General features: G+C 51.1%; 3 protein-coding genes across 5 annotated transcripts in view; 2 read left to right on the top strand and 1 right to left on the bottom strand.

The window, feature by feature from the left end:
* The window catches only part of LOC141191466 (uncharacterized), a 50,441-nt gene extending 42,543 nt beyond the window's left edge, over window positions 1–7,898 (bottom strand). Inside the window, exon 1 of one of the 3 annotated variants that reach the window (XM_073661362.1) lies at window positions 7,815–7,898. In XM_073661362.1, the coding sequence (XP_073517463.1) occupies window positions 7,815–7,895 (81 nt within the window). In that variant the 5' untranslated portion in view covers window positions 7,896–7,898. Of the gene's footprint in view, window positions 1–681; window positions 809–7,511; window positions 7,686–7,814 lie in introns of those variants that run through there. The other 2 variants (XM_073661361.1, XM_073661363.1) reach the window with 2 other exon arrangements.
* Window positions 1–24,215, top strand: part of LOC141191468 (uncharacterized) — a 618,018-nt gene that overhangs the window by 289,629 nt on the left and 304,174 nt on the right. The gene's annotated exons all lie outside the window — the stretch shown is intronic.
* Window positions 793–24,215, top strand: part of LOC141191464 (uncharacterized) — a 39,427-nt gene continuing 16,004 nt past the window's right edge. Inside the window, exon 1 of the mRNA XM_073661356.1 lies at window positions 793–848. Coding sequence (XP_073517457.1) covers window positions 827–848 — 22 coding nt within the window. The 5' untranslated portion in view covers window positions 793–826. The remainder of the gene's footprint in view (window positions 849–24,215) is intronic.

Here is a 24,215-nt window from a genome sequence, read left to right as displayed (position 1 = left end):
TGCTGAGGAGATGGCCTGAGGGCAGAGAGGAGCACTGAGGGGACGGCCTGAGGGTAGAAAGGAGCGCTGAGGAGATGGCCTGAGGGCAGAGAGGAGCACTGAGGGGACGGCCTGAGGGTAGAAAGGAGTGCTGAGGAGATGGCCTTAGGGCAGAGAGAAGCGCTGAGGAGACGGCCTGAGGGCAGAAAGGAGCGCTGAGGAGATGGCCTGAGGGTAGAAAGGAGCGCTGAGGGGACGGCCTGAGGGCTGAGAGGAGCGCTGAGGAGACGGCCTGAGAGCAGAGAGGAGCGCTGAGGACATTGCCAAGAAATGCCGAGGAGACGGCCTGAGAGTAAGCGCTGAGTGTGGAATTTAGAAGAAAAAGAACTTAGGTGTGAAATATAACAGGAATCCTGAGAGAAAGTGGATGGAGCTCAATATAAAGGAGCAGAACTGACGAATTTAGCAGTAAACACAGCCTTAAAGGGGTTGTCCATTTACTTTGTGTTCGGGGTAGACTTATATGGTACATGAGTGTGGTTAGATGTATGGTTAAGGACGTGGCAGATGTAAAAAAGTGAGTGTGAGCCCCAATATGGACAATGTTAATAATGTGTGTACAGCGCTGCAGATTATGGTGGCGATATGGAAGAAAGTGCAACAAATAATCCTAATAGAGAATAAGGGGGAATCTCCACATACCTCCACCTGCAGAGCCGCCACCACATATATGGCTGTTGTGTGCGCACAGGAGCTGTGATGAGGTCACAGGAGGGGAGGAGTCAGGGGTCACATGATCAGGGGCCTCAGTGGATACAGGACACTGCTGTACCCTGCAGGATGGAGCATGTACAAGTGTTTAGTGTGTGGTGAGCGTCTCTATTAGGTCATAGGCCAGACACTATGTTCCTCACTTATCTGTGTGACTGGCGCCTCATACCAGCCTTATCCATGTGCATTTATAATACTAGGCAGCCGCCCCTCCGTGAACCGTCGGTGTGTGAGTGGTTGTTCCATCCATTTTGCACCTGTGCTGCCTCCGCCTTTATCATGGGGACTGTTGTGTCCTGCGGTGTATTTGATATTATGTCTGTCATGTCACTGTGTGTCTTGGACGCAGTGACTGACAGCTCAGTCGTCTAATCTACTGCAGTGGTGTGCTGAGTGGTTGGTATTTTGATTGACAGCTCAGCCGTCCAATCTGAGACTGGGAGGAGCTGAGTTTCCTTCAGGTGTTCCCTGTTCAAAGTGATGACCAAGTCAGTTGTAGCTGCAGCTCTCTGTGGTTTGTTTCCTCTGCGCTTTGTGCGCAGAATTCAGATATTCTGATCTTTTGTTGCCGGACCCTGGATTTGCCTATTGACTACCCGTTTTTATTACCCCTTTTGCCTTGACACACCCTGAGCTTGGAATTCTGACTCTAGACTGTGACCTGACTAGGCCTTTGTCTTTTCGCTCTGTTTATAACGTACCCTCCTGGCTCTTGACCTAGGACTACTGTAGTGATGAGCGAGCACTAAAATGCTCGGGTACTCGTTGCTCGGGTCGAGCAAATTGGAATACTCGGGTGCTCAACCCGAGCAACGAGCCCAATGTAAGTCTATGGGAAACTTGAGTATTTTTCAGGCGGCTCCCCCCAGTTGAATTTTTTTTAATAGTTCCGCAACAAGGGCCTTCTGGTACTGTCCCATTTTTCTAGACCTGACCGCCTCAGGAATAAGAGATAGAAAGTTCTCCTTGTAGCATGGGTCTAGAAGTGTCACCAACCAGTAGTGACTGTCACCCAAAATTTGAGAATGCGAGGGTCACAGGAAAGGCAGTGTAACATAAATTCAGCCATGCGTGCCGGACTGCTAACAGGCAAGACTTCCGTGTCCTCACCAAGAGGATGACTGACCATGCTCTCCTCCTCCTCCGTCCTAACGCCATCCACACTGAACTGTTTAGGTAGTACCGTCTATAGCGCATGAAACTAGTTCCTGTCCTTCCCCCTCCTCCTCCTCTTCCTCATTGTCACTCAATCCACGTTGGGATGAGATGAGGCTGGGCTGTGTGTAATCACCCTATATGGTTCCTTGCTCCATCTCATCGTGCTCCGCCTGCAATGCATCCTCTTTAATTGTAAGCAGAGAGCGTTTCAGAAGACAGAGAAGCGGGATGGTGGCGTTAATTATGGCGTCATCGCCGCTCACCATCTTGGTGGAGTCCTCAAAGTTTTGGAGAATGGTACATATGTCTGATATCCATGTCCACTCCTGAGGTCTTATGTGTGGAGTCTGAACTGAATACCGACGGCTTTGTTGATGTTGGTACTCAACAACTGCCCTCTTCTGCTCACAAATCCTTCCCAACATTTGCAGTGTAGAGTTCCAACGCGTGGGGACATCACATACCAGTCAGTGAGCCAGAAAGCAGCAAAGGCTGCTGAAGCACGGCAAGGGCGGCGGAAGCTGTAGGTGACTTTCTAAAATGGCCACACAGGCGGCATACTTTAACAAGCAGATCCGGCAGCAAAGAGTATGTTTTGAGAAACCGCTGAACCATGAGGTTAAGCACATGGGACAGGCATGATACCTGTGTGAGCTCGCCTCACCTCAGAGCCGCCACCAGGTTCGAGCCATTGTCACACATGGCCATGCCTGGCTGTAGGTTCAGCGGTGTGAGCCACAGATGTGCCTGCTCTTTCAGAGCTGCCCACAACTCTTCAGCATTGTGCGGTTTGTCACCTAAGCATATTAGCTTCAGCACAGCCTGTTGCCGCTTGGCTAAGGCAGTTCTGCAGTGCTTCCAGCTTGTGATTGATGAGGTCTTTTCGAAGATGGAGGCTGAAGAGGAGGAGGTGCAGGAGCTGTAGACTGTGGGGGCAACCCTGGTTGACCTAGGGCCCACAATCTTCGGCGTTGGGAGGATGTGTTCCGTCCCAAGGTCCGACTGGGTCCCGGCTTCCACCATGTTAACCCAGTATGCCGTCAGCGAGATGTACCGTCCCTGCCCACAAGCACTTGGGGTACAATAGGGCACTTTTAGAATTGAGCAGCAGTGCATATGCTTAGTCTGAGCTCCATTCTTGCCTTATGGGGCGGCCAAGCGCTCTGCTTTTTCCAGCAGCCCCATTGAGAATGAACGGAGTAATGGTTGGGCATCCAACCAGCCGCTCCATTTTGTAACAGGGATAGAAAGTCCCTGTTTTGTCAATCAGAGCTGGTCCCAGCGGTCTCACACTCACTAATCAGCAAATTATCACCTATCCCATAGTTAAATGATAACTTGTTTTCACTGAAAAATCGCTTTAAAGTGACTCGTTGTGGCTAAATATACATCAGACTGAACCTGCAGACTTTAGCCTTATGTGCATGGAAGCCTTAGAGTAACCAGTACAATAGACAGTATGGTGTGCACAGAAATGATGAGCCTCAGTGCAGCAACTCTGATCTAGTTATCTCTGTAGTGAGACAGCTACAATGGAGTTGCTGTACAGAGAACATACTTATAGACAGTACAGTGTGCCCAGAAATCATGAACCTCAGTGCAGCAACTCCGATCGCATCATCTCTGTAGTGAGACAGCTAGAATGGAGTTGCTGTACAGAGAACATCCTTATAGACAGTACAGTGTTCCCAGAAATCATGAACCTCAGTGCAGCAACTCCGATCGCATCATCTCTGTAGTGAGACAGCTAGAATGAAGTAGCGGCAGGGAACTATTTCTTGGCACACAATTACACAAGATTACAGCCCCAATTCATAAAGAACAGAATTTTGTATGCCAGTCTTCTGGGGGATATATCCGGAACTAAATTGCCCCCAAAAAATGTGCCTAAGTATTAACAGGCAGGTTGTTGCTTCTTACATGCCTGTTGTGCCCGCCGCCAATCTTCCCCGTCACAGAGCGGTCACAGACCGATGCTGCCAGGGATTCCGTTGTCTCTGCTGACGTGGCGGAGTATGGCTTCCAAAGTCATTCTAATTGACCTCCGGCAATCCAGTTGTCAATCAGAATGACGTCGGTAGTCCCGCACTGTCAACAGAGCAGAAAAGAAGCCTCCGTTCTGTCGACATGACGTCAGCAGAGGCAGCTGAATCCTCGATAGGAGCGGTCTGTGACTGCTCTGTGACGGGAAAAAATGGCGCCGGCACAACAGGCAGGTGAGTAGCAATTACCTGCCTGTTAGTGCTTAGGCACATTTTTTGTTTTTCATAAAGTCCTGCATACTCACGTCAGCACAAATTGGAAGCACTGAGAACTCAAATGCGCGGGCGGTGCCAGCCCTGACTGAATGCGAGGAATCAAACACCTATGATTCGCAGCACAGTGCGCTGTGTCTGCTAGTAATGACGGCAGGGGCGACACAAGCACAATTATAGGCGCAGTGTCGCCTCTGCCGTCATTACTACAAGACACAGCCGCACAGCGCACTGCACGCGGCCATGCCTGAAGACAGTGCCGGCGGGCAGCAGCAATCAAGCTGCGGAGCAGGGGGTGCAGGAGGAGGGGTGACTCCTATGGGGCCCCCCCAGCTCACGGGATCCATAGCAGTCGCGTGGTCTGCCGCCATATAGATCATTTATGACATATTTACCTTTTTATTTCATCTGATCAGACACATTCCCCCTTGGTACTTACCTCCATTGTTCTACCCTGTTTTATCTAATGGTCTCTATGATCCCTGGAACATATGCTGGGGATATCCTCATGTAGTACGCCTCTCCCCAGAGCTCCGTCCACTCTGCACAAAGTCCGTGCTGTACGTTATGGTGACTGTCGGGGGCGCTCTTTTACGCCTTTCCCCGGAGCTCCGCCCACTCTGCACAATGTCGGTGCTGTACATTATGGTGACTGTCGGGGGCGCTCTTTTACGCCTTTCCCCGGAGCTCCGTCCACTCTGCACAATGTCGGTGCTGGACGTTATTATGACTGCCGGGGGCGCTCTTCTTTTACACCTCTCCCCAGAGCTCCATCCACTCTGCACAATGTCGGCGCTGTACGTTATGGTGACTGTCGGGGGCGCTCTTTTACGCCTTTTCCTGGAGTTCCGCCCACTCTGCATAATGTCGGTGCTGTACATTATGGTGACTGTCGGGGGCGCTCTTTTACGCCTCTCCCCGGAGCTCCCCCCACTCTGCACAATGTCGGTGCTGTACATTATGGTGACTGTCGGGGGCGCTCTTCTTTTACGCCTCTCCCCTGAGCTCCGCCCACTCTGCACAATGTCGGTGCTGTACATTATGGTGACTGTCGGGGGCGCTCTTTTACGCCTCTCCCCGGAGCTCCGTCCACTCTGCACAATGTCGATGCTGTACATTATGGTGACTGTCGGGGGCGCTCTTTTACGCCTCTCCCCGGAGCTCCGTCCACTCTGCACAATGTCGGTGCTGTACATTATGGTGACTGTCGGGGGCGCTCTTTTACGCCTCTCCCCGGAGCTCCCCCCACTCTTTTATATATTACAAAAAGCCACAATAATAATATGATTTATTAATCAGGAAAAAAGGAATTTTGACCAAATCCATAAACTATAAGGCTGTGTGCCCACTATGTGTTTTTTAAGTGTTTCCACTGCGAAAACTTTTAAAAAATGTTTGGTAGAAGGTCTGCCATGTTCCCCAATGACAATCCGCATGTGCTGTGCACATGCTGCGGAAATTTCCGCTACGGATTATCATTTCGGAAAAAAAACGCAGCATTACCAATTATTTTGCGGAATCGCAGCGTTTTCGACGCCATTGACTTTAATTGGGACGCATGCGGATATCATGCGATTCAATGTGCGGATGGTACCCGGGTCTGGAGAAGAGGAGACTCTCTGGGTACTATAGAACCTGTAGTTAAAAAAATAAATAAATAAAAAACCTTATGCTCACTTTTCCGGTGTCCCCAGTCTCCTGAGCGGCGCTGCGGTCTCCTTGGCTTCCGGCGATGGTCTGGAAGGACCTTCTGTGAGGTCATTTAGTCATGTGACGGTCACGCGACCGCTAACGTCAGCGGTCAGGTGATGGTCGCGTGACCAGTCACATGACTAAATGACGTCACCGCAGGTCCTGACAGTACATCGCGGGACGCCAAGGAGAGAGGACGTGGCCGGGAGCAGACCGGAGAGGTGAGTATACAGGTTTTCTTTTTTATGGAAGGTCCTTTTACACCACCGCGAGCCGCAGGGGAGCCAGGATGCACCAGAGAAAAGACAGCAGGCCATCAGAAGGTGAGTAGGTTTATTTCTTATTTTAATTTTTTTTTTTTTTTTTTTTTTTTTTTTTTTTACACAGGTACTATGGTACCCGGGTCTGGATGTGAGTCTCCTCTTCTCCAAACCTGGGTACCATCCACACATTGAATCACATGGAAATTTGCACAGCACATGCAGATTATCATTGGGGAACATAGCAGACCTTCTACCAAGTGTTTTCTAGGCATTTCTGCAGCGGAACTGCTGCTGCAGAAACGCTTAAAAACGCATAGTGGGCACACAGCCTTAGGCTATGTGCCCACGATGCAGAAATGAAGCAGAAAATTTCTGCATTCTGCATCTCCCTGGCAGAAAAAACGCATGAAGATTGTACATGCGGATTGTACATGCAGATTGTACATGCGTTTTTCCTGCAGAATACATGCATTTCCGCATGCAGATTGACAAGCGCTTTCCAGGCGATAGCATCACTTGCAAAGTGCTTGACAACTAGGTCACACTGTATAAATCCATGCAAACAGCATATACAGTGTGAACCGTAAAAATGAAAACAAATAAAGCTATACTCACCCCTGAGGCCCCGGCGTGGCTGCAGCGCTCGTTCCTCTCTGCTTCCTGGATGCCGGCATATCGCGAGACAGAGCGGTGAAGGGCCTGCGGTCAAATGACTGTGACGTCGCCGCAGGTCCTCAAGCGATGCCGGCATTCAGAGAGAAGCCTTCGGAAAGGTGAGTATAAACTTTATTTATTTTATTCTTTTTTTACAGGTACAATGGTACCCAGGTCTGGAGGAGAGTCTCCTCTCCTCCAGAACTGGGTACCATCCGCACATAGAGACGCATAGAAGCCGCTTGTACAAATGTACAGTCGCGGTTTCTATGCGTCTCAATGCAAGTCAATGGCGGGAGTTCCGCTGCGCTTCCGCAAAATTAAATGACATACTGCAGATTTTTGTACGCAGCATAAACGCTGCGGAAAAATCCGCAGCATGTGCATAGAACATGCGGAATCCCCTTGGGGACCATGGGGGGCCGATAACCTAGCGTTTAACAAGCGTTTCCGCTGCGGAAATTCCGCAGCATAAACGCTTGAAAAACGCTACGTGGGCACCCAGCCTATGCGATTCAATGCAAGTCAATGGCGGCGAAAACGCAGCAATTCCACAAAATAATTGGTAGTGCTGCGGAAATTTGTGCAATGATAATCCGCAGTGGAAATTTTCACAGCATGTGCGGATTATCATTGGGGAACATGGCAGACCTTCGACCAAGCGTTTCTTAAGCGGAATTGCCGCTGCTTAAACGCATAGTGGGCACACAGCCTAACAGTGTAATAAACCCTGTCTGACCTGTGATGCGGCTGCAGGAAACGCCTCAGACTGTCCAGAAAAAGCAGAAGAGGCGACTACACAGCAGAGTGTATGAGGAGCCGGGAGCAGCGCCATCTAGTGGTGGCAGTGCGGGACTGTGTACAGCGCAGGAGACAATGAGGAGCCGGGAGCAGCGCCATCTAGTGGTGGCAGTGCGGGACTGTGTACAGCGCAAGAGACAATGAGGAGCCGGGAGCAGCGCCATCTAGTGGTGGCAGTGCGGGACTGTGTACAGCGCAGGAGACAATGAGGAGCACAGAAGAACAGCTCAGATGTAGACACCTCAGCACAGCAGCACTGAGCGCTGCTTCCTGCCATCGGCTCAGCGGTGTGTGAAGGCACCGCCCCTTCCGGTGACGTCATCACTCCGCATGGTCACATGACCTGACGTCAGCAGAGGTCCTAGGATTCAGCTTCGAACGCAGTGGACTGGAAGAGGCCCCGCCCTTTCTGGTGACGTCAACCAATCAGCAGCTTCCATACTTCACTCTGCCTTTCCCCACGTGGCTCCTCCTGTTCCGGTGTGCGGCTCTGTACAGACTCCGCGTTATACTCTATGCGGATTATTTCTTCCTTCTATATCGCCGCCATACTCTGCAGCGCTGTACTCAATTATCACACTCGCTATAGTCCTTATTCACACCTGCGATTCCTATTTGTGTCTGCAGTGATTGCGGTTTCCTGTTCTCCTCCAGACAGTAATGGCCTCCCCTCTGTACCGGCCGCTGTAATAACTCTCCCTTCTCCCCTGTGACCCCACAAGATAATATTCCCCTCAGAACTCCTCCTATGTGCCCGAAATAGTATTACTGCCCCCTGTGTGCCCCCGTATATCAGTAATATCCCGTGTGCCCCCATATATCAGTAATGCCCCCTGTGTGCCCCCATATATCAGTAATGCCCCCTGTGTGCCCCCATATATCACTAATATCCCCTGTGTGCCCCCATATATCAGTAATGCCCCTGTGTGCCCCCATATATCACTAATATCCCCTGTGTGCCCCCATATATCACTAATATCCCCTGTGTGCCCCCATATATCACTAATATCCCCTGTGTGCCCCCATATATCAGTAATGTCCCCTGTGTGCCCCCATATATCAGTAATATCCCCTGTGTGCCCCCATATATCAGTAATGCCCCTGTGTGCCCCCATATATCACTAATATCCCCTGTGTGCCCCCATATATCACTAATATCCCCTGTGTGCCCCCATATATCAGTAATGTCCCCTGTGTGCCCCCATATATCAGTAATGTCCCCTGTGTGCCCCCATATATCAGTAATGTCCCCTGTGTGCCCCCATATATCAGTAATGTCCCCTGTGTGCCCCCATATATCAGTAATGCCCCCTGTGTGCCCCCATATATCAGTAATGCCCCCTGTGTGCCCCATATATCAGTAATGCCCCCTGTGTGCCCCCATATATCAGTAATATCCCCTGTGTGCCCCCATATATCAGTAATGCCCCCTGTGTGCCCCCATATATCAGTAATGCCCCCTGTGTGCCCCCGTATATCAGTAATGTCCCCTGTGTGCCCCCATATATCAGTAATGCCCCTGTGTGCCCCCATATTTCACTAATATCCCCTGTGTGCCCCCATATATCAGTAATGCCCCTGTGTGCCCCCATATATCACTAATATCCCCTGTGTGCCCCCATATATCACTAATATCCCCTGTGTGCCCCCATATATCACTAATATCCCCTGTGTGCCCCCATATATCACTAATATCCCCTGTGTGCCCCATATATCACTAATATCCCCTGTGTGCCCCCATATATCAGTAATGTCCCCTGTGTGCCCCCATATATCAGTAATATCCCCTGTGTGCCCCCATATATCAGTAATGCCCCTGTGTGCCCCCATATATCACTAATATCCCCTGTGTGCCCCCATATATCACTAATATCCCCTGTGTGCCCCCATATATCACTAATATCCCCTGTGTGCCCCCATATATCAGTAATGTCCCCTGTGTGCCCCCATATATCAGTAATGTCCCCTGTGTGCCCCCATATATCAGTAATGTCCCCTGTGTGCCCCCATATATCAGTAATGTCCCCTGTGTGCCCCCATATATCAGTAATGCCCCCTGTGTGCCCCCATATATCAGTAATGCCCCCTGTGTGCCCCATATATCAGTAATGCCCCCTGTGTGCCCCCATATATCAGTAATATCCCCTGTGTGCCCCCATATATCACTAATGCCCCCTGTGTGCCCCCATATATCAGTAATGCCCCCTGTGTGCCCCCATATATCAGTAATATCCCCTGTGTGCCCCCATATATCAGTAATGCCCCCTGTGTGCCCCCATATATCAGTAATATCCCTTGTGTGCCCCCATATATCAGTAATGCCCCCTGTGTGCCCCCATATATCAGTAATGCCCCCTGTGTGCCCCCATATATCAGTAATGTCCCCTGTGTGCCCCCATATATCAGTAATGTCCCCTGTGTGCCCCCATATATCAGTAATGTCCCCTGTGTGCCCCCATATATCAGTAATGTCCCCTGTGTGCCCCCATATATCAGTAATGTCCCCTGTGTGCCCCCATATATCAGTAATGTCCCCTGTGTGCCCCCATATATCAGTAATGTCCCCTGTGTGCCCCCATATATCAGTAATGTCCCCTGTGTGCCCCCATATATCAGTAATGCCCCCTGTGTGCCCCCATATATCAGTAATGCCCCCTGTGTGCCCCCATATATCAGTAATGCCCCCTGTGTGCCCCCATATATCAGTAATGCCCCCTCTGTGCCCCATATATCAGTAATGCCCCCTGTGTGCCCCCATATATCAGTAATATCCCCTGTGTGCCCCCATATATCAGTAATGCCCCCTGTGTGCCCCCATATATCAGTAATGCCCCTGTGTGCCCCCATATATCAGTAATGCCCCTGTGTGCCCCCATATATCAGTAATATCCCCTGTGTGCCCCCATATATCAGTAATGCCCCCTGTGTGCCCCCATATATCAGTAATGCCCCCTGTGTGCCCCCATATATCAGTAATGCCCCCTGTGTGCCCCCATATATCAGTAATGCCCCCTGTGTGCCCCCATATATCAGTAATACCCCTGTGTGCCGCCATATATCAGTAATGCCCCCTGTGCGCCCCCATATATCAGTAATGCCCCCTGTGCGCCCCCATATATCAGTAATGCCCCCTGTGTGCCCCCATATATCAGTAATGCCCCCTGTGTGCCCCCATATATCAGTAATGCCCCCTGTGTGCCCCTATATATCAGTAATGCCCCCTGTGTGCCCCCATGTATCAGTAATGCCCCCTGTGTGCCACCATGTATCAGTAATGCCCCCTGTGTGCCCCCATGTATCAGTAATGCCCCCTGTGTGCCCCCATGTATCAGTAATGCCCCCTGTGTGCCCCCATGTATCAGTAATGCCACCTGTGTGCCCCATGTATCAGTAATATCCCCTGTGTGCCCCATGTATCAGCAATGCCCCCTGTGTGCCCCATGTATTAGTAATGCCCCCTGTGTGCCCCATGTATCAGTAATATCCCCTGTGTGCCCCATGTATCAGTAATGCCCCCGTGTGCCCCCATGTATTACTAATGTCGCCTATGTGCCCCCATATATCAGTAATGCCCCCTGTGTGCCCCCATATATTAGTAATGTCCCCTGTGTGCCCCCATATATCAGTAATGCCCCCTGTGTGCCCCATATATCAGTAATGCCCCCTGTGTGCCCCCATATATCAGTAATATCCCCTGTGTTTCCCATATATCAGTAATGCCCCCTGTGTGCCCCCATATATCAGTAATATCCTCTGTGTGCCCCCATATATCAGTAATATCCCCTGTGTGCCCCCATATATCAGTAATATCCCCTGTGTGCCCCCATATATCAGTAATGCCCCCTGTGTGCCCCCATATATCAGTAATGCCCCCTGTGTGCCCCCATATATCAGTAATGCCCCCTGTGTGCCCCCATGTATCAGTAATGCCCCCTGTGTGCCCCCATGTATCAGTAATGCCCCCTGTGTGCCCCCATGTATCAGTAATGCCCCCTGTGTGCCCCATGTATCAGTAATGCCCCCTGTGTGCCCCCATATATCAGTAATGCCCCTGTGTGCCCCCATATATCAGTAATGCCCCTGTGTGCCCCCATATATCAGTAATATCCCCTGTGTGCCCCCATATATCAGTAATGCCCCCTGTGTGCCCCAATATATCAGTAATATCCCCTGTGTGCCCCCATATATCAGTAATGCCCCCTGTGTGCCCCCATATATCAGTAATGCCCCCTGTGTGCCCCCATATATCAGTAATACCCCTGTGTGCCGCCATATATCAGTAATGCCCCCTGTGCGCCCCCATATATCAGTAATGCCCCCTGTGCGCCCCCATATATCAGTAATGCCCCCTGTGTGCCCCCATATATCAGTAATGCCCCCTGTGTGCCCCCATATATCAGTAATGCCCCCTGTGTGCCCCTATATATCAGTAATGCCCCCTGTGTGCCCCCATGTATCAGTAATGCCCCCTGTGTGCCCCCATGTATCAGTAATGCCCCCTGTGTGCCCCCATGTATCAGTAATGCCCCCTGTGTGCCCCCATGTATCAGTAATGCCCCCTGTGTGCCCCCATGTATCAGTAATGCCCCCTGTGTGCCCCATGTATCAGTAATATCCCCTGTGTGCCCCATGTATCAGCAATGCCCCCTGTGTGCCCCATGTATTAGTAATGCCCCCTGTGTGCCCCATGTATCAGTAATATCCCCTGTGTGCCCCATGTATCAGTAATGCCCCCGTGTGCCCCCATGTATTACTAATGTCGCCTATGTGCCCCCATATATCAGTAATGCCCCCTGTGTGCCCCCATATATTAGTAATGTCCCCTGTGTGCCCCCATATATCAGTAATGCCCCCTGTGTGCCCCATATATCAGTAATGCCCCCTGTGTGCCCCCATATATCAGTAATATCCCCTGTGTTTCCCATATATCAGTAATGCCCCCTGTGTGCCCCCATATATCAGTAATATCCTCTGTGTGCCCCCATATATCAGTAATATCCCCTGTGTGCCCCCATATATCAGTAATATCCCCTGTGTGCCCCCATATATCAGTAATATCCCCTGTGTGCCCCCATATATCAGTAATGCCCCCTGTGTGCCCCCATATATCAGTAATGCCCCCTGTGTGCCCCCATATATCAGTAATGCCCCCTGTGTGCCCCCATATATCAGTAATGCCCCCTGTGTGCCCCCATGTATCAGTAATGCCCCCTGTGTGCCCCCATGTATCAGTAATGCCCCCTGTGTGCCCCCATGTATCAGTAATGCCCCCTGTGTGCCCCATGTATCAGTAATATCCCCTGTGTGCCCCATGTATCAGCAATGCCCCCTGTGTGCCCCATGTATTAGTAATGCCCCCTGTGTGCCCCATGTATCAGTAATATCCCCTGTGTGCCCCATGTATCAGTAATGCCCCCGTGTGCCCCCATGTATTACTAATGTCGCCTATGTGCCCCCATATATCAGTAATGCCCCCTGTGTGCCCCCATATATTAGTAATGCCCCCTGTGTGCCCCCATATATCAGTAATGCCCCCTGTGTGCCCCATATATCAGTAATGCCCCCTGTGTGCCCCCATATATCAGTAATATCCCCTGTGTGCCCCATATATCAGTAATGCCCCCTGTGTGCCCCCATATATCAGTAATATCCTCTGTGTGCCCCCATATATCAGTAATGCCCCTTGTGTGCCCCCATATATCAGTAATGCCCCCTGTGTGCCCCCATATATCAGTAATATCCCCTGTGTGCCCCCATATATCAGTAATATCCCCTGTGTGCCCCCATATATCAGTAATATCCCCTGTGTGCCCCCATATATCAGTAATATCCCCTGTGTGCCCCCATATATCAGTAATATCCCCTGTGCGCCCCCATATATCAGTAATGCCCCCTGTGCGCCCCCATATATCAGTAATGCCCCCTGTGCACCCCCATATATCAGTAATGCCCCTGTGTGCCCCCATATATCAGTAATGCCCCCTGTGTGCCCCCATATATCAGTAATGCCCCCTGTGTGCCCCCATGTATCAGTAATGCCCCCTGTGTGCCCCGATGTATCAGTAATGCCCCCTGTGTGCCCCCATATATCAGTAATGCCCCCTGTGTGCCCCCATATATCAGTAATGCCCCCTGTGTGCCCCATATATCAGTAATGCCCCCTGTGTGCCCCCATATATCAGTAATATCCCCTGTGTGCCCCCATATATCAGTAATGCCCCCTGTGTGCCCCCATATATCAGTAATGCCCCCTGTGTGCCCCCATATATCAGTAATATCCCCTGTGTGCCCCCATATATCAGTAATGCCCCCTGTGTGCCCCCATATATCAGTAATATCCCTTGTGTGCCCCCATATATCAGTAATGCCCCCTGTGTGCCCCCATATATCAGTAATGCCCCCTGTGTGCCCCCATATATCAGTAATGTCCCCTGTGTGCCCCCATATATCAGTAATGTCCCCTGTGTGCCCCCATATATCAGTAATGTCCCCTGTGTGCCCCCATATATCAGTAATGTCCCCTGTGTGCCCCCATATATCAGTAATGTCCCCTGTGTGCCCCCATATATCAGTAATGTCCCCTGTGTGCCCCCATATATCAGTAATGTCCCCTGTGTGCCCCCATATATCAGTAATGCCCCCTGTGTGCCCCCATATATCAGTAATGCCCCCTGTGTGCCCCCATATATCAGTAATGCCCCCTGTGTGCCCCCATATATCAGTAATGCCCCCTCTGTGCCCCATATATCAGTAATGCCCCCTGTGTGCCCCCATATATCAGTAATATCCCCTGTGTGCCCCCATATATCAGTAATGCCCCCTGTGTGCCCCCATATATCAGTAATGCCCCTGTGTGCCCCCATATATCAGTAATGCCCCTGTGTGCCCCCATATATCAGTAATATCCCCTGTGTGCCCCCATATATCAGTAATGCCCCCTGTGTGCCCCCATATATCAGTAATGCCCCCTGTGTGCCCCCATATATCAGTAATGCCCCCTGTGTGCCCCCATATATCAGTAATGCCCCCTGTGTGCCCCCATATATCAGTAATACCCCTGTGTGCCGCCATATATCAGTAATGCCCCCTGTGCGCCCCCATATATCAGTAATGCCCCCTGTGCGCCCCCATATATCAGTAATGCCCCCTGTGTGCCCCCATATATCAGTAATGCCCCCTGTGTGCCCCCATATATCAGTAATGCCCCCTGTGTGCCCCTATATATCAGTAATGCCCCCTGTGTGCCCCCATGTATCAGTAATGCCCCCTGTGTGCCACCATGTATCAGTAATGCCCCCTGTGTGCCCCCATGTATCAGTAATGCCCCCTGTGTGCCCCCATGTATCAGTAATGCCCCCTGTGTGCCCCCATGTATCAGTAATGCCACCTGTGTGCCCCATGTATCAGTAATATCCCCTGTGTGCCCCATGTATCAGCAATGCCCCCTGTGTGCCCCATGTATTAGTAATGCCCCCTGTGTGCCCCATGTATCAGTAATATCCCCTGTGTGCCCCATGTATCAGTAATGCCCCCGTGTGCCCCCATGTATTACTAATGTCGCCTATGTGCCCCCATATATCAGTAATGCCCCCTGTGTGCCCCCATATATTAGTAATGTCCCCTGTGTGCCCCCATATATCAGTAATGCCCCCTGTGTGCCCCATATATCAGTAATGCCCCCTGTGTGCCCCCATATATCAGTAATATCCCCTGTGTTTCCCATATATCAGTAATGCCCCCTGTGTGCCCCCATATATCAGTAATATCCTCTGTGTGCCCCCATATATCAGTAATATCCCCTGTGTGCCCCCATATATCAGTAATATCCCCTGTGTGCCCCCATATATCAGTAATGCCCCCTGTGTGCCCCCATATATCAGTAATGCCCCCTGTGTGCCCCCATATATCAGTAATGCCCCCTGTGTGCCCCCATGTATCAGTAATGCCCCCTGTGTGCCCCCATGTATCAGTAATGCCCCCTGTGTGCCCCTATGTATCAGTAATGCCCCCTGTGTGCCCCATGTATCAGTAATGCCCCCTGTGTGCCCCCATATATCAGTAATGCCCCTGTGTGCCCCCATATATCAGTAATGCCCCCTGTGCGCCCCCATATATCAGTAATGCCCCCTGTGCGCCCCCATATATCAGTAATGCCCCCTGTGTGCCCCCATATATCAGTAATGCCCCCTGTGTGCCCCCATATATCAGTAATGCCCCCTGTGTGCCCCTATATATCAGTAATGCCCCCTGTGTGCCCCCATGTATCAGTAATGCCCCCTGTGTGCCCCCATGTATCAGTAATGCCCCCTGTGTGCCCCCATGTATCAGTAATGCCCCCTGTGTGCCCCCATGTATCAGTAATGCCCCCTGTGTGCCCCCATGTATCAGTAATGCCCCCTGTGTGCCCCCATGTATCAGTAATGCCCCCTGTGTGCCCCATGTATCAGTAATATCCCCTGTGTGCCCCATGTATCAGCAATGCCCCCTGTGTGCCCCATGTATTAGTAATGCCCCCTGTGTGCCCCATGTATCAGTAATATCCCCTGTGTGCCCCATGTATCAGTAATGCCCCCGTGTGCCCCCATGTATTACTAATGTCGCCTATGTGCCCCCATATATCAGTAATGCCCCCTGTGTGCCCCCATATATTAGTAATGTCCCCTGTGTGCCCCCATATATCAGTAATGCCCCCTGTGTGCCCCATATATCAGTAATGCCCCCTGTGTGCCCCCATATATCAGTAATGCCCCCTGTGTGCCCCCATATATCAGTAATGCCCCCTGTGTGCCCCCATATATCAGTAATGCCCCCTGTGTGCCCCCATGTATCAGTAATGCCCCCTGTGTGCCCCCATGTATCAGTAATGCCCCCTGTGTGCCCCCATGTATCAGTAATGCCCCCTGTGTGCCCCATGTATCAGTAATATCCCCTGTGTGCCCCATGTATCAGCAATGCCCCCTGTGTGCCCCATGTATTAGTAATGCCCCCTGTGTGCCCCATGTATCAGTAATATCCCCTGTGTGCCCCATGTATCAGTAATGCCCCCGTGTGCCCCCATGTATTACTAATGTCGCCTATGTGCCCCCATATATCAGTAATGCCCCCTGTGTGCCCCCATATATTAGTAATGCCCCCTGTGTGCCCCCATATATCAGTAATGCCCCCTGTGTGCCCCATATATCAGTAATGCCCCCTGTGTGCCCCCATATATCAGTAATATCCCCTGTGTGCCCCATATATCAGTAATGCCCCCTGTGTGCCCCCATATATCAGTAATATCCTCTGTGTGCCCCCATATATCAGTAATGCCCCTTGTGTGCCCCCATATATCAGTAATGCCCCCTGTGTGCCCCCATATATCAGTAATATCCCCTGTGTGCCCCCATATATCAGTAATATCCCCTGTGTGCCCCCATATATCAGTAATATCCCCTGTGTGCCCCCATATATCAGTAATATCCCCTGTGTGCCCCCATATATCAGTAATATCCCCTGTGCGCCCCCATATATCAGTAATGCCCCCTGTGCGCCCCCATATATCAGTAATGCCCCCTGTGCACCCCCATATATCAGTAATGCCCCTGTGTGCCCCCATATATCAGTAATGCCCCCTGTGTGCCCCCATATATCAGTAATGCCCCCTGTGTGCCCCCATGTATCAGTAATGCCCCCTGTGTGCCCCGATGTATCAGTAATGCCCCCTGTGTGCCCCCATATATCAGTAATGCCCCCTGTGTGCCCCCATATATCAGTAATATCCCCTGTGTGCCCCCATATATCAGTAATGCCCCCTGTGTGCCCCCATATATCAGTAATATCCCTTGTGTGCCCCCATATATCAGTAATGCCCCCTGTGTGCCCCCATATATCAGTAATGCCCCCTGTGTGCCCCCATATATCAGTAATGTCCCCTGTGTGCCCCCATATATCAGTAATGTCCCCTGTGTGCCCCCATATATCAGTAATGTCCCCTGTGTGCCCCCATATATCAGTAATGTCCCCTGTGTGCCCCCATATATCAGTAATGTCCCCTGTGTGCCCCCATATATCAGTAATGTCCCCTGTGTGCCCCCATATATCAGTAATGTCCCCTGTGTGCCCCCATATATCAGTAATGTCCCCTGTGTGCCCCCATATATCAGTAATGTCCCCTGTGTGCCCCCATATATCAGTAATGTCCCCTGTGTGCCCCCATATATCAGTAATGTCCCCTGTGTGCCCCCATATATCAGTAATGCCCCCTGTGTGCCCCCATATATCAGTAATGCCCCCTGTGTGCCCCCATATATCAGTAATGCCCCCTCTGTGCCCCATATATCAGTAATGCCCCCTGTGTGCCCCCATATATCAGTAATTTCCCCTGTGTGCCCCCATATATCAGTAATGCCCCCTGTGTGCCCCCATATATCAGTAATGCCCCTGTGTGCCCCCATATATCAGTAATGCCCCTGTGTGCCCCCATATATCAGTAATATCCCCTGTGTGCCCCCATATATCAGTAATGCCCCCTGTGTGCCCCCATATATCAGTAATGCCCCCTGTGTGCCCCCATATATCAGTAATGCCCCCTGTGTGCCCCCATATATCAGTAATGCCCCCTGTGTGCCCCCATATATCAGTAATACCCCTGTGTGCCGCCATATATCAGTAATGCCCCCTGTGCGCCCCCATATATCAGTAATGCCCCCTGTGCGCCCCCATATATCAGTAATGCCCCCTGTGTGCCCCCATATATCAGTAATGCCCCCTGTGTGCCCCCATATATCAGTAATGCCCCCTGTGTGCCCCTATATATCAGTAATGCCCCCTGTGTGCCCCCATGTATCAGTAATGCCCCCTGTGTGCCACCATGTATCAGTAATGCCCCCTGTGTGCCCCCATGTATCAGTAATGCCCCCTGTGTGCCCCCATGTATCAGTAATGCCCCCTGTGTGCCCCCATGTATCAGTAATGCCCCCTGTGTGCCCCATGTATCAGTAATATCCCCTGTGTGCCCCATGTATCAGCAATGCCCCCTGTGTGCCCCATGTATTAGTAATGCCCCCTGTGTGCCCCATGTATCAGTAATATCCCCTGTGTGCCCCATGTATCAGTAATGCCCCCGTGTGCCCCCATGTATTACTAATGTCGCCTATGTGCCCCCATATATCAGTAATGCCCCCTGTGTGCCCCCATATATTAGTAATGTCCCCTGTGTGCCCCCATATATCAGTAATGCCCCCTGTGTGCCCCATATATCAGTAATGCCCCCTGTGTGCCCCCATATATCAGTAATATCCCCTGTGTTTCCCATATATCAGTAATGCCCCCTGTGTGCCCCCATATATCAGTAATATCCTCTGTGTGCCCCCATATATCAGTAATATCCCCTGTGTGCCCCCATATATCAGTAATATCCCCTGTGTGCCCCCATATATCAGTAATGCCCCCTGTGTGCCCCCATATATCAGTAATGCCCCCTGTGTGCCCCCATGTATCAGTAATGCCCCCTGTGTGCCCCCATGTATCAGTAATGCCCCCTGTGTGCCCCCATGTATCAGTAATGCCCCCTGTGTGCCCCATGTATCAGTAATGCCCCCTGTGTGCCCCCATATATCAGTAATGCCCCTGTGTGCCCCCATATATCAGTAATGCCCCTGTGTGCCCCCATATATCAGTAATATCCCCTGTGTGCCCCCATATATCAGTAATGCCCCCTGTGTGCCCCAATATATCAGTAATATCCCCTGTGTGCCCCCATATATCAGTAATGCCCCCTGTGTGCCCCCATATATCAGTAATGCCCCCTGTGTGCCCCCATATATCAGTAATACCCCTGTGTGCCGCCATATATCAGTAATGCCCCCTGTGCGCCCCCATATATCAGTAATGCCCCCTGTGCGCCCCCATATATCAGTAATGCCCCCTGTGTGCCCCCATATATCAGTAATGCCCCCTGTGTGCCCCCATATATCAGTAATGCCCCCTGTGTGCCCCTATATATCAGTAATGCCCCCTGTGTGCCCCCATGTATCAGTAATGCCCCCTGTGTGCCCCCATGTATCAGTAATGCCCCCTGTGTGCCCCCATGTATCAGTAATGCCCCCTGTGTGCCCCCATGTATCAGTAATGCCCCCTGTGTGCCCCCATGTATCAGTAATGCCCCCTGTGTGCCCCCATGTATCAGTAATGCCCCCTGTGTGCCCCATGTATCAGTAATATCCCCTGTGTGCCCCATGTATCAGCAATGCCCCCTGTGTGCCCCATGTATTAGTAATGCCCCCTGTGTGCCCCATGTATCAGTAATATCCCCTGTGTGCCCCATGTATCAGTAATGCCCCCGTGTGCCCCCATGTATTACTAATGTCGCCTATGTGCCCCCATATATCAGTAATGCCCCCTGTGTGCCCCCATATATTAGTAATGTCCCCTGTGTGCCCCCATATATCAGTAATGCCCCCTGTGTGCCCCATATATCAGTAATGCCCCCTGTGTGCCCCCATATATCAGTAATATCCTCTGTGTGCCCCCATATATCAGTAATATCCCCTGTGTGCCCCCATATATCAGTAATATCCCCTGTGTGCCCCCATATATCAGTAATGCCCCCTGTGTGCCCCCATATATCAGTAATGCCCCCTGTGTGCCCCCATATATCAGTAATGCCCCCTGTGTGCCCCCATGTATCAGTAATGCCCCCTGTGTGCCCCCATGTATCAGTAATGCCCCCTGTGTGCCCCCATGTATCAGTAATGCCCCCTGTGTGCCCCATGTATCAGTAATATCCCCTGTGTGCCCCATGTATCAGCAATGCCCCCTGTGTGCCCCATGTATTAGTAATGCCCCCTGTGTGCCCCATGTATCAGTAATATCCCCTGTGTGCCCCATGTATCAGTAATGCCCCCGTGTGCCCCCATGTATTACTAATGTCGCCTATGTGCCCCCATATATCAGTAATGCCCCCTGTGTGCCCCCATATATTAGTAATGCCCCCTGTGTGCCCCCATATATCAGTAATGCCCCCTGTGTGCCCCATATATCAGTAATGCCCCCTGTGTGCCCTCATATATCAGTAATATCCCCTGTGTGCCCCATATATCAGTAATGCCCCCTGTGTGCCCCCATATATCAGTAATATCCTCTGTGTGCCCCCATATATCAGTAATGCCCCTTGTGTGCCCCCATATATCAGTAATGCCCCTTGTGTGCCCCCATATATCAGTAATGCCCCCTGTGTGCCCCCATATATCAGTAATATCCCCTGTGTGCCCCCATATATTAGTAATATCCCCTGTGTGCCCCCATATATCAGTAATATCCCCTGTGTGCCCCATGTATCAGTAATGCCCCCGTGTGCCCCCATGTATTACTAATGTCGCCTATGTGCCCCCATATATCAGTAATGCCCCCTGTGTGCCCCCATATATTAGTAATGTCCCCTGTGTGCCCCCATATATCAGTAATGCCCCCTGTGTGCCCCATATATCAGTAATGCCCCCTGTGTGCCCCCATATATCAGTAATATCCCCTGTGTTTGCCATATATCAGTAATGCCCCCTGTGTGCCCCCATATATCAGTAATATCCTCTGTGTGCCCCCATATATCAGTAATATCCCCTGTGTGCCCCCATATATCAGTAATGCCCCCTGTGTGCCCCCATATATCAGTAATGCCCCCTGTGTGCCCCCATGTATCAGTAATGCCCCCTGTGTGCCCCCATGTATCAGTAATGCCCCCTGTGTGCCCCCATGTATCAGTAATGCCCCCTGTGTGCCCCATGTATCAGTAATGCCCCCTGTGTGCCCCCATATATCAGTAATGCCCCTGTGTGCCCCCATATATCAGTAATGCCCCTGTGTGCCCCCATATATCAGTAATATCCCCTGTGTGCCCCCATATATCAGTAATGCCCCCTGTGTGCCCCAATATATCAGTAATATCCCCTGTGTGCCCCCATATATCAGTAATGCCCCCTGTGTGCCCCCATATATCAGTAATGCCCCCTGTGTGCCCCCATATATCAGTAATACCCCTGTGTGCCGCCATATATCAGTAATGCCCCCTGTGCGCCCCCATATATCAGTAATGCCCCCTGTGCGCCCCCATATATCAGTAATGCCCCCTGTGTGCCCCCATATATCAGTAATGCCCCCTGTGTGCCCCCATATATCAGTAATGCCCCCTGTGTGCCCCTATATATCAGTAATGCCCCCTGTGTGCCCCCATGTATCAGTAATGCCCCCTGTGTGCCCCCATGTATCAGTAATGCCCCCTGTGTGCCCCCATGTATCAGTAATGCCCCCTGTGTGCCCCCATGTATCAGTAATGCCCCCTGTGTGCCCCCATGTATCAGTAATGCCCCCTGTGTGCCCCCATGTATCAGTAATGCCCCCTGTGTGCCCCATGTATCAGTAATATCCCCTGTGTGCCCCATGTATCAGCAATGCCCCCTGTGTGCCCCATGTATTAGTAATGCCCCCTGTGTGCCCCATGTATCAGTAATATCCCCTGTGTGCCCCATGTATCAGTAATGCCCCCGTGTGCCCCCATGTATTACTAATGTCGCCTATGTGCCCCCATATATCAGTAATGCCCCCTGTGTGCCCCCATATATTAGTAATGTCCCCTGTGTGCCCCCATATATCAGTAATGCCCCCTGTGTGCCCCATATATCAGTAATGCCCCCTGTGTGCCCCCATATATCAGTAATATCCTCTGTGTGCCCCCATATATCAGTAATATCCCCTGTGTGCCCCCATATATCAGTAATATCCCCTGTGTGCCCCCATATATCAGTAATGCCCCCTGTGTGCCCCCATATATCAGTAATGCCCCCTGTGTGCCCCCATATATCAGTAATGCCCCCTGTGTGCCCCCATGTATCAGTAATGCCCCCTGTGTGCCCCCATGTATCAGTAATGCCCCCTGTGTGCCCCCATGTATCAGTAATGCCCCCTGTGTGCCCCCATGTATCAGTAATGCCCCCTGTGTGCCCCATGTATCAGTAATATCCCCTGTGTGCCCCATGTATCAGCAATGCCCCCTGTGTGCCCCATGTATTAGTAATGCCCCCGTGTGCCCCCATGTATTACTAATGTCGCCTATGTGCCCCCATATATCAGTAATGCCCCCTGTGTGCCCCCATATATTAGTAATGCCCCCTGTGTGCCCCCATATATCAGTAATGCCCCCTGTGTGCCCCATATATCAGTAATGCCCCCTGTGTGCCCTCATATATCAGTAATATCCCCTGTGTGCCCCATATATCAGTAATGCCCCCTGTGTGCCCCCATATATCAGTAATATCCTCTGTGTGCCCCCATATATCAGTAATGCCCCTTGTGTGCCCCCATATATCAGTAATGCCCCTTGTGTGCCCCCATATATCAGTAATGCCCCCTGTGTGCCCCCATATATCAGTAATATCCCCTGTGTGCCCCCATATATCAGTAATATCCCCTGTGTGCCCCCATATATCAGTAATATCCCCTGTGTGCCCCCATATATCAGTAATATCCCCTGTGTGCCCCCATATATCAGTAATATCCCCTGTGTGCCCCCATATATCAGTAATATCCCCTGTGTGCCCCCATATATCAGTAATATCCCCTGTGCGCCCCATATATCAGTAATGCCCCCTGTGCGCCCCCATATATCAGTAATGCCCCCTGTGCACCCCCATATATCAGTAATGCCCCTGTGTGCCCCCATATATCAGTAATGCCCCCTGTGTGCCCCCATATATCAGTAATGCCCCCATGTATCAGTAATGCCCCCTGTGTGCCCCGATGTATCAGTAATGCCCCCTGTGTGCCCCCATGTATCAGTAATGCCCCCTGTGTGCCCCATGTATCAGTAATATCCCCTGTGTGCCCCATGTATCAGCAATGCCCCCTGTGTGCCCCATGTATTAGTAATGCTCCCTGTGTGCCCCATGTATCAGTAATATCCCCTGTGTGCCCCATGTATCAGTAATGCCCCCGTGTGCCCCCATGTATTACTAATGTCGCCTATGTGCCCCCATATATCAGTAATGCCCCCTGTGTGCCCCCATATATTAGTAATGTCGCCTATGTGCCCCCATATATTAGTAATGTCGCCTATGTGCTCCCATATATTAGTAATGCCCCCTGTGTGCCCCAGTATATCAGTAATGTCCCCTGTGTGCCCCCATATATTAGTAATGTCGCCTATGTGCCCCCATATATCAGTAATGCCCCCTGTGTGCCCCCATGTATTAGTAATGTCGCCTATGTGCCCCCATATATTAGTAATGTCGCATATGTGCCCCCATATATTAGTAATGTCGCCTATGTGCCCCCATATATCAGTAATGCCCCCTGTGTGCCCCCATATATTAGTAATGTCGCCTATGTGCCCCCATTTGTATTATTATTATTATTTATATAGCGCCATTGATTCCATGGTGCTGTACATAAGAAGGGGTTACATACCAAATACAGATATCGCTTACAGTAAACTAACAATGATAGACGGGTACAGGGGGAGGAGGACCCTGCCCCTGCGGGCTTACGTTCTACAGGAACTGGGGAGGAGACAGTCGGTTGGGGGGTTGTAGTCAGGGCTGTGGAGTCGGTAAGCCAAACCTGCGACTCCGACTCCTCAATTTCCCTTACACCGACTCCGACAATTTATTGTAGT

Source organism: Phyllobates terribilis, unplaced genomic scaffold (assembly GCF_046119375.1).
Source record: "Phyllobates terribilis strain yellow unplaced genomic scaffold, ASM4611937v1 Scaffold_46__1_contigs__length_10046794, whole genome shotgun sequence".
Lineage (NCBI taxonomy): Eukaryota > Metazoa > Chordata > Amphibia > Anura > Dendrobatidae > Phyllobates > Phyllobates terribilis.
The sequence above is the reverse complement of the archived record's forward strand: the minus strand, read 5'-3'. Positions and strand labels throughout refer to the sequence as shown.